The sequence below is a fragment of the Helianthus annuus genome, chromosome 3, assembly GCF_002127325.2.
Source record: "Helianthus annuus cultivar XRQ/B chromosome 3, HanXRQr2.0-SUNRISE, whole genome shotgun sequence".
NCBI lineage: Eukaryota > Viridiplantae > Streptophyta > Magnoliopsida > Asterales > Asteraceae > Helianthus > Helianthus annuus.
Window position 1 is genome coordinate 42308048 of NC_035435.2, and position 12028 is coordinate 42320075.

Sequence of the window (12028 nt, forward strand, 5' to 3'; positions counted from 1 at the left end):
CAATGAATGACATGTGTCTCTAAATTGGTTTCTTTTATTATATAGTACTAGCGGTAAGACCCGTGTGCAAACACGGGTCGTTTCTTAGAAAACCATGCATAGCCCATATTGACAGAGAGTAAAAAAAATAATTAGTGCAGACCTATAAAAGAGATATACACTAATGATCAATAGGTTTATTCAACACCAATTCCATTATGTTGATAGCAAACTACTGTTGTCTATTAACTGTTAAAAATTTCAGTTGCTTTCCAACAGACTTTCCTAAAAAATGTTATCCATTATCTCCAACAGAAATTACCAGATAGATAGGGTAAAGTGAAACCACTGTTTTCAAAACCATCAGAGATCGAAGACAATTCTTGCAATAAGAATGAGAAATATATGGTACTTGTAATTTAAATTCAAATAAAGTTAAAATCGATTTTTGCGGATATACGTTGACCAATTCCATTGATGATTGCTTAAAGTGAAATCACTGTTTTCAAAAAGTCTGTTTGACCAAAGTCAAACCACTGTTGGCAAACTATAATTCTTATTGGTTCAAAATCTGTTTGACTTTTGGTCAACATCTGTTTAACTGTTGGTCAACATCTGTTTGTTTTTTTTGTCAACAACTGTTTGACTTTTGGTAAACATCTGTTAGACTTTTGGTCAACATCTCATTTAGAATTCAACAGAGAGTAAAAAAATAATTAGTGCAGACTTATAAAATTAATATGCACTAATGGTCAATAGGTTTATTCAACATCAATTCCTTTATGTTGATAGCAAGCCACTGTTGTCTATTAACTGTTAAAACTTCTGTTGCTTTCCAACAGACTTTACTAGAACTGTCATCGATTATCTCAAAGAGTGCTTGCCAGATGATGTTATAGATAGTAACTATCAGATGTTAGTCGGCCCATGTTAAAAAGGTCAGTCAACAGAAATTACAAAGGTTAGTAAACAGATATTAAGAGAATAATGTTATTAACAACATGTGTTCTCAGGATAAGCTTAATGCAGAGCAAGTATCAGATGCTTTCAAAAAGTTGTATTGCTTTTCAACAAACATTTCCTAACAACAGTTCCTCCATAATACCCAACAGACGTTGCCAGGTTGACAGATGTTTAGTATCATCATAGATTTTGTAAAACTTCCTTGTAAACCACATTAGTAGTGGTTGTACAGACTCGTTTCTCTTTATCACAAATCAAAATTTTCAATCCCTTCCTACTTTTTACTCTAGATACAGCAACATAGAGCTGGCCATGACTAAACACTGGACGTGGAAGATATAAACCAACACGCTCCAATGATTGTCCTTGACTTTTATTCATTGTCATAGCAAAACACAGTGAAAGTGGGAATTGTCTTCGAGAAATCTTCACTGGTATTCTTTTATCTGAAGGTGTCATCTTTAGTCTTGAAATCAAAGTATGATGACCTATATTAGTCCCTGTGATAATTTTTGCTTCAATCGCAACTTTTCCGAGCTTCGTGATTTGTGAACGTGTACCATTACACAATCCATTTTCCTGATCAATGTTTCTGAGTAACATCACCGGAGCACCAACTTTCAGTACTAATTTATGATTAGGTAAACCAGATAAACGAAGATTGTTTAACACATCAGGAGGAAACAACGCCATATTAAGCTCTGATTCTTCCTCCGATTGGCATAAACTATCTGAACTAAAATAAACCTTTTCTTCACCAGGCAGACTCTCTAACAACTCTTTATTTATTGAATCCACTACTTCATTAGTTGGAGCAAGAATCGCTCTTTGTTGGAAATACGTTAAATCCAACAAAAACTTATTCATGTCCGGATATATATATGAAATGAGAGAAGAAATAGGATTGACTTGGTCATGAATAAGTAAATCATCTGGTATTTCAATATCAATCTCACCATCGTTTTCTTTACCAAGCAGACCATCACCAAGCTTTAAAATCCATTCTCCAAATTCCTTTATTTCTTTCAAATCCGCTTCCTGACAACCAACTCTTAATCTCATATTCTCAGTTAACTTTAGTACTTTACAGTGCCGCCATATGTAAGAAGAACTCAAAGAAGCATTGACTATCATTGTTTTGGTACCTTTAGGGATGACCAGAAGAATTTGTCTAAAATCACCACCAAATAGAATGACCTTTCCCCCAAATGGCTTCGATTGCATGTTCGGTTGACTGGAACGTGATATGTCTCTCATTGTTCTATCAAGAGCCTCGAAACAATGCTTGTGAGTCATAGGTGCTTCATCCCAAATAATCAATCTTGCTCTTTTAATTAAATCACCTAACTCAGTATTAGGCTCTATCGAACATATTGAATTCTCGTTAATGTTGATTGAAATTACAAACCTTGAATGAGCAGTTCTACCACCATCCAGCAAAAGTGAAGCAATTCCACTGGATGCAACATTTAATACAACTTCACCTTTTGATCGTAATGCAGCTGAGAATGTCTTCCAAAGAAACGTCTTTCCAGTTCCACCATAACCATATACAAAAAACACACCTCCATCACCTTTTTCAATCACTTCCATAACAATTTTATATATCTTTTCCTATTCAGCTGTTAAACACTTTACATAACGATCATGTTCCCTTTGAAGAGCTAGTCTGTCATACGATAATTCTTTCATTATCAATCGATTGTTCGACGATGAAACATAATTGTCCGGAACACTTGGCATATCATCAAAATTTCTCACTGTACTTCCATTGGTAAGAAGCAACTTTTCAATTTTAGATAGACAGATATTTTCAAGTTCTTCCTGTTGAAGATCCAAATCTAAAACAAATGTTGAAAAAAGTATTAGTTTTTTTACAAAAAGGTCCTCAAGAAATCTCCGGTTGACCATGTGCTAGCTTCTTTGATAGCATTAACATATTTTTTATCATCATCCAACAGCCCCAGTGCAAAACATGCATCTTTAAATGTTTTAAAAACTTGCCCATCAACTGTTTTTATATCTTCAAAACAGGTTGGTTCCTTAATATGATTCAGTAAAATCCTTAGGTAATAACAATCACCAAGTGATGGTGGGACATAATGTACCCTCCCAATTGATCCATACGGATGCTTTCTTCGATTCCATTTGCGATTTTTAGCATTCCATACATAATATCCCGGAAACTGAACATACCTCAATGTCCTGGAAAATTCATTGACTTTATTACAATTCATCCACTCTGTAAACATTGTCATTTTCACAGTTGGATCAGTAACAATATCACACAAATTATCATGATCGTTATACACAATACTCTGACCATCTTCATAATGAAAAGGTAATACTTCAACAGCTGGATATCTATAATGTATATCATACATGAATATTCTCCAAGCAGATTCACAAGCAAAGATATATCTACAATCAAGGTATGCTTTTATCTCATCTACAGCTACATTCTGTTCCGTATTATTTTTGGTGCTATTGGCTTGAAAACAGAAGCAGACACTCTATCAGGCCCCTTATTAATATATTTAAACAAATATTTGATATAACCTGACTGGTTGCACCATTCAACGTTAATGTGGCACTGATACTTTCTGAGTAGGAGAGCATTGTAAGGAACTACAAATCTATTATCAAGTGTCACACCATTCTTTACTACCGTATTACTTGTTTGACGGCGACGATAGAAAGGATATCCTTCAGAATCAACACAAGTCTCATCTACATATTTTTTGGGAAACTTTTTAGAACATTTTTGCTGAACTATACATGGACAAAGTGGGTTGTCTGTACCACATGGTCCATGAATCATAAATTGCTTGACAAGATCATATAATTCAGGATCTCTTTCTTTATCTGGTATCTCAGCAGTAATAACACGATCAATATCAGATGCATTTGGAAATTTACTTTCAGCACCCAAGAACAAACATATGTGAGCATGTGGGAGTCCACGCTTCTGAAATTCCACTGTATACATAATTGAAATTTTTGAACAGTGGGCTGTTAAATAAATATAATTAGATGTTCAAAGTAAAAAATATAACTAAAGCGTACCTGCTTGTATATCACCAAAGAATTTATGTTTCTTGAAATCTTTTATAAGATGATCCAATTTACACTTGAATATTCTAGAGATAATATCCGGTCTGTCTTCAGCATTAAGAGCTTTATCGTGCAAACACCTGTAAATCTCAGGCCAGTTTGGATTACAAGTCACCGTTATGAAAAAATTGGGATATCCAACAGACTTGTAAATTGCCATAGCATCCAAGTACTTTTGCATCATATATCTAGAACCACCAGTAAATGATGAAGGTAAAAGTATAGGTTTACCACAACTTGAGGCATTATTCTCTCCACTTTCAACAGTAGCATTCAAATTCTTAAGATTTTGCACTCTAAGTTTAGGTTGTTGTGTCCTTGTATAATTCAACATGGCAGATTCTATCATTATGTATCCATCAACCAAAAACTGCTGAAATAGTTTTTTTCGCATTAACTAATAACGAAAACTGATTCTGTCTATCTTGAATTTTGTAACAAAAGAATTCTCTAATTGTAAGATTGGTTCTAAGTACCTCATCATCAATCGCAATCCCTCTATGTTTAATACCAACTCTATAACCATCTTCAGCATATGGGAAAATAAGTGGATATTGCAAAGCAAGGTAAGAGGGATGAAGCTCATTAATTCTTTGAAGACCACCAGACTTCTTTCTAACAACAATGTCCCGTTTATCAAATGCTCCATCAAAATCACCATGTATTAAAGTAGCAATTTCTGATGCTGTTGGCAAATTGTGAACTCTTCCATCCTTATCTCTTGTTCCAATAAGCTTCAAGCTTACATCTTGAAAATCATTTTCTTGAAAACAATCTCTTACCATTCTGAAGGATTGGACAAGAGGATTGCAAGAATCCAACATATCTTTAAGACCCTCTATGGTGGTACTATCAAGCTGGTTGTTTCTTGTAGTTTTGCATTCTATCTGAGAACTGCCATAAACATAAAATGTTAAAATTTACATTCATTTCAAATGATAATGAATGTCAATATACTGAAAAATAAAATATATATATTCTTAAATGCCACAATTATCATAAAGAAATTACATTACTGCTTTTTGACGATTTACAACTTCGTTTTGTGAATCATATATGTAAAGCTGGGAGAATTTAGGTTCTTCGCCATCGTCCGGAAGTAGACTACCCATTCGATGATAATTCTGACCTTGTAGTCTAAATACATAAGGACCTTTACCTCTCTGATAACTTTTGTCAACCTTCCCACCAAGAGATGTGAAGGAAAACATCATGTTATATGCTCGAATATTATCCATGAAATTACGAGACTGTGAGGTACGACTTTTATATAAATGACGTAGTAATGGAGGAGGTGTAGGCGGTCGTGGTAGCTCAACATCTCCATTTGAACAACAAAGAGAATAGGATGTTTTGTTACGTTTTTGATTTCCCCTAAGCATTTCATCTTCCCATAACATTGCATCACATTTACAACACACAAATATGGAATCTCCATGATCAATATAATCTACAAACTTAGTAAATTTATAAGTTAACATAAGTTTTCTACATATTGAAAAGTTAACAGGAATTTACATTCGTATCTTATACCTTTAGAAATTCCATGAATCTTCTTAACCACAGAATCTGGTAACATCTCATCACTCATTTGTAATTCAATTTTAGATATTCCACCTATATTGAAGCTTGTAAAATAAGATATATATAACAATTCATAAAACTTAAGATTAAACAAATCTTTTGTTTTATAAAACTTAAAACATACAATTTGTAATATCTGATAACGGAGTCCTCTTAACAAAATTGGATATTTGCTTGGTACTTCCAAAAGGAGTGTGATGGACATTCCTTCTTTCGACATTGTTGGTTGAACCTTGTAAAATAGAACATATATAAGGATTCGAAAAACATAACATATACATACATATTTCTTTTAAATTTTGTTTGCAAAACTATAATACATACCACTTGAAGTATTTGAAAATGGAATCCTTTCAACACAATCAGATGTTGATGCAGGATGACAACCTCTGTTGTTTCTCTTTTGTTGAAGAACATACTTCCTTTTTTCTCTTTCTTCAGCTCACATTTGACGTTGAATTGCTTGAAGGTCAACTTCATACTTACTTGAAATTGTGTTATCTATATCCATATTTTAAAATACTTGAATGGAAAAGATTGTTGACAACTCGAGAAAAGAACTTTGAAAGTATTGTGAAAATTATTTGAAATTACCAAAAAAATATCTGCAGTAAGTATACCTTTTACTTGTGTAGATGAGTGAAACAAATTACTACTAATATTTGGAGTAGCATAAACAGGAAGATGATACACATTCCTTCTCTCAACATTGGTGGTTGAAACTTGTAAAATAGAACATATGTAAGGATTCCAAAAACATAACATATATGACATATTTCTTTTAAATTTTGTTTGTAAAACTATAACACATACCACTTGAAGTATTTGAAACTAGAATCCTTTCAACAGAATCAGACGTTGATGCAGGATGACAACCTCTGTTGTTTCTCTTTTGTTGAAGAACATACTTCATTTTTTCTCTTTCTTCAACACACATTTGACGTTGAATTGCTTGAAGGTCAACTTCATACTTACTTGAAATTGTGTTATCTGTATCCATATTTTAAAATACTTGAATGGAAAAGATTAGTGACAACTCGAGAAAAGAACTTTGAAAGTATTGTGAAATTTTTTTGAAATTACCAAAAAATATCTGCAGTAAGTATACCTCTTACTTCAGAAGATGAGTGAAACAAATTACTGCTAATATTTGGAATAGCATAAGCAGGAAAATGATACACATTCCTTCTCTCAACATTGGTTGTTGAAACTTGTAAAATACGAAACATGTGTAAGGATTCCCAAAAGATAACATATAAATATATATTTCTTGTAAAATTTTGTTTACAAACCTACAAGACATACCACTTGGAGTGTTTAATAATGGAATCCTTTTAACAGAATCGGATGTCGATGTGCGATGAAAACCACTCTTGTTTCGCTTTTGTTGCAGAACACGCTTCCTTTTTTCCTTGCTTTGGCACAGACTTGACTTTGACTTGGTTGAAAGAACAGTTCATACTTACTTGAAATTCTATTATCTGTAGCCATAATTTCAAATATCTGAATGAAGAAGAACATTGAGTACTCAAGAAAAAGACTTTCAAAGTACTTTGAAATGGTTTGAATTTTTCGAAAATGATTTGACTTATTTGAAAAAGAAAGCTATATTATTAGGGGTAAAATGTAAGTTCCTTATCTCAATGGCGGTAAAATGTAATTTATTATCCCAATGGCGGTTTACCTTTTTACATAGAGGCAGATAGAAACATACTTTACCTTTTTAACGACTCTCCAAATCCCCTTTACAAAATTGTTTGTCTGATCTCATAAAAAGTGCTTCAAGTTTTAATCACCGATGTCCATTTGAAATATTGAATCACTCCACTTGAATTCTTCTTACTTTTGACATCATCAACAACTTCGATCAAGGTATCATAATATTTATTAAAATTTGTATATACATTAGTTTCATATGCACATGATTAACAACTGTTATGAAGACTGTTCTCAATGTATTGCATGTTTTAGATGATATATCAATTTAATTTTACAAGCTTTTTTATTTTTTATAATGTTTCTGATTTGAAGTTTTGTTCGATATGGTCTTACATTTGGATTCTTGAAAGCAATCGATAAGGTATATTTTGTTGTTTTTCTTACTTCATATTAAAGAATATGATTAAATGACAAATCTTTTATTTATTGTTATACTCTAGATAAATCGATAAATATTAAATGCGTTATCTGAATGACATAGATATGTTAAACATTGTTGGTTCACATTTGTTATCACATTCTTTATAAATAATGAAGTATCTGATAAAATACATTGTCTCATTTTTTCTTTCATTTTTAACCAGAAACATAATATCTTGGAAGATGTCTTTTTATAAATATCCGAATTCTCTTAATTCTAAAATCTTGGTAAGATTATTACATTAAAACCATTTTCTACAGTTTTATTGTTAACAATTAATTCACATATAACATTTGCCAATACTTAAATACTTGAACTCAACAGATAATACCACAAAACTTTGCAAACAATCATTTACTCAAAGAAGTTCCTGGTAACGTTGGCGTTATAGAGTGTGTAAACGGTATGAGATGGGATTACCGATTTTCAAAACACAATGGAACTTTTGCTCTAAAAGAAGGATGGTCCTCAGTTGTCTCTGACCTTTCATTGAAAAAAGGATGTCTGTTGGTATTTAAAAAAACTGCACCATATACATACCTGCTGACACCTTTTGAAAATGTTTATCATTATCCAACAAAACTTCCAATGATTTCTATGTTCACATCAATATCATTTGAGAGGAAGTTTGGATGTATGGATTCATTCTCCCATAGTTTTACTGATGTTTGTAAAAATGTGTTGGTATGTTTTGGTATTTTAATCCAATACTTAAATGTTACTTTAGTAATTAGTGATATATTTGTTAATTTTATTGTACCTTTGTTTGATTTCATAATTTTATATGTTTTTGTTCAGCTAATACCCAAAGAGTTAGTCAACGTCAGTATTGGAGTTGGTAAACTTAAAAAGACATTTCGGATCTATGTGAATCAGTGGGACTCTTTTGATGTACTACTTCAACATGATCCTCTTTGGAATTGTTACTTTATAACCGATGGATGGGAAAAGGTTGTACACTACATGGGTATCGAAACAGGAATTGTACTTGTTTTAAGATACGCAGCGGATTACATCTTTCTGCTTACTGCCTTTGATTTGAATGGATGTGAGATTGTTGCACCAAAATCCAATGACAGTCCGATAGACGATACTTCCTCACCCAATTTGGAAGTTCCTCAAATTACCGAGGATCTACAACACCAGTCGGATGTTGAAGAATCCAATGACACAGATTCTGATAGTGATTATGTTGTATCTAATTAATCATCAGATGATATCGACGATGCAGATTTTGATGCCGCTGTCTCAGATTATGAAGCTGATACTGATGAATACCCCTTACAAATCGTATGGTACTGCAACAAACATTTTGTAAGTTTATTCTGTTAATATACTATTCCTCATTCAAAGGATGTTAAATGTTTGTTACAATTAAGCTGTAATTTTTGTTACTTTACTTAAATACATTATGTATTTCTTATTAGTTATCGGTATTTTATATTTATTTTTAAGCGTCTGAATGTGAAAGTAGCTTCTTTATCAAGGATTCATAGAACATTGAAGATGACAGTTGAAAATCTGAATGGAGTTGACACTGTAATTGACTTTCGACGGGAGAAGCATGGCAAGGTGTAACACCCAGAAAATATAAAACTTTATATTAGAATTATAAAGTATAAAATAAATGAGAATGAGCTAACTAGGAATAAATAACCTAGTTAACTACAAGTCTAAAAATAACTTGAAATAGGGTTAAATAACCAAAACTATATGTTAAACAAAAGTGGAGGGGCCAATGATGCTAAAATTGAAACTTATGCTACTAATTTTAATAAAAACAAAAATCAAACACCCCATTTGGGGGTCTGGTCGATCAAGAACAAGCAGGGGGCGACACCCCCACTCTCAAACCCTAACATCCACAAAATCTCATAAATTGAAGGTGCAAATCTGGTCCAAAACGAAATCCGAGCTTAGAATTGTGATCCTCATCGCAAGAGGATTAGAAGGTATGTAAAATTTGATGAGAATTCTCTACTTGAAATTCTCATGAATTTAGGAAATCTGAAATTTGATGATGCAAGTTTGTTACTTGGGTAGATTAGAAAAGATAAAGTGTCTAGGAGCAAAACCTAGACAACAATATGTGAAATCATGATAAAATTCTGAAAATTTCATAAATGCAATGACGGTGATTCATGGGTTTTGTGAGATAATGATAAACACTAGGATAATAATGGTTGTTCTACTAATGTTTGACATGTATGAAGTGATTTCAAAATTTTAGAAGATAAAGTTCATGTAAAATAGTTGATTGATGAAAAATTAAGGCTATATGATAAGTTGAGAACTTGATAATAAATAGTGTAAATTTCTGCCCTTAAAGTGTTCGCATATATGCCTCAAACAAGGCTTAAATATAAAAATTTAAGCTAAACCGCATGATTTTGATGTTTAGGCAAAATATGCGAATTATGAATTGAAAAGAGTTCTAAACATGTTTTGGTTGAACTCAATAGGAAAGGATACCGGAGCTTCAAGCGGACAAGCCGGTGGCGACTTGCGTTTGAAGGGCGTGCACAAAAGGTACGTAACTTTCGGTTTCGTTACAATACGCATAAACAATAGACTTAAAAATGTTGATGAGATTGTAGTGTCGAATGTAAGTTTGGTATGTCATAGAAGTGACGAAGTTCACTCGACGAACCAAATGGGTCAAAAAGTTAGTTAGATATGTTGGTTGACGATATGGCTAATTAGTTATTTTGGAATGTAAATAAAGTGATATAGCTCACTAGATAAAGAAATGGGTTAAATGTTAGTTAGAACAAGTTTGGTATGTTGTAAAATGGTGGTTCCCAATAAACAACCAACGGGACAAATAATGATCGAATTTTGTAGTGTTGAAGTGATTAAAACATCACTTATTAAAATTGAGTTATAAAAACGTAATCCATGGAATGGACGAGATACGCTAAGATTGACAAGCCCGGTAATGGGTAATTATGGTTAGAAACCAATGTCGATGAATTACGCAAGTATGTAACTTGATACGTTACATTGATGAATTGTTGTTAAACTATGCGTTGTTGATAAAAATTGTGTTGGTTGTAGCGATCATGTACGTTACTTAAATCCGTAGGTTAAGAATTGGTTTGCAGTCGTTTGGTAGTCATCAAAATGGAGGATTTTCCGTAGATGGACCAAACGGGTCGAATAATGATACTTTGTAATATTAATATTGTAAGTAGAAAGAAGTGGCGGAAATGGTCACAAGAGCACGAAGCCATATGTTTGGTAATGAAGTGCCAGTGATAATAAGCCCCGGAGTTTGGGTAAAAAGCGCCTTAGGTTTACTAGTTAAATGGTAGTAAAATGGCTAAGTTAGAATGGGTCGAATATTTGCATATGGACATATAGTCTTTCGGTCTGTGAACAAATTTTTCGATATGAAATTTGTAATAGACATGTCGGTAATGAAATTACAGACGCATAGGAAAAAGAATCACTTAAAACGGACTTACGAGTCAAAAGTTATGGCCAATTTAAGTTGGAACTTGGTTAAAATTGAGCTGGGAATCTGCAGCATCAAAGAAATAAACATTCTGAGAAAATAGGGGCTAGGCGTGACGCTAGGGGCCTTGGCGTCACGCGACGCCCCTTCCCGATTTTTTTTTTATTTTTCTTAGTTGTTGACTCTTGGAACTTGTTTGTATCCAATTTAACTTGATCAAAACTAACATTTGTTATGGTTTTGATCTTAGGTGATGTTGAAAAGTAACCGGAAGATGATCGAGCTAGATTTTGAAGGACCGAACACTACTTACAAGCTTCCGCAATATTTTAAATCTTTAATAGACTATGTTTATGGGTTGTAAACAATAGTTAAACATCTTTTGAAATGTTTTAACTTAGTCGTTAGTTGACCAAGGTTTATGCTAGTTATGAACTTCTCTTATGAAATCTATGTTAATTAGCATCGTTTTAAAAAATGGTATAAACTATTATTAAATTCAAGTAAAATTAGACGGGTGTTACAAGTTGGTATCAGAGCTTAAGGTTGTCAACAAAGTGTTCGGTTCAAGCTTGATCGATCGTCCGGTATGGATTAATTATTTATTTCAGTAGATCTTATCCTATTTAAGTGAAAGAGATGGAAATTAATGTGCACGGGAAGAGTGCATTAATACACTCAAACCCGGAAAGTGCACTAAATGAGTACGGTCAAAGCAAGTTACGAACTTGGCTAAACCGAAGCAAACAAAGTTATGTTATAAATGAGATGTTTAATAATTGATGTAAACA

General features: G+C 32.8%; 1 protein-coding gene across 1 annotated transcript; it reads right to left on the reverse strand.

Annotated features, from left to right (window-relative positions):
* Nucleotides 1-1122: 1122 nt before the first annotated feature.
* On the reverse strand, nucleotides 1123-2535 carry LOC110932368 (ATP-dependent DNA helicase PIF1-like). Its single transcript, XM_022175709.1, has one exon. It carries the CDS (start codon nucleotides 2533-2535, stop codon nucleotides 1123-1125), a length of 1413 nt encoding a protein of 470 aa, XP_022031401.1.
* Between the last annotated feature and the right edge of the window lie 9493 nt (nucleotides 2536-12028).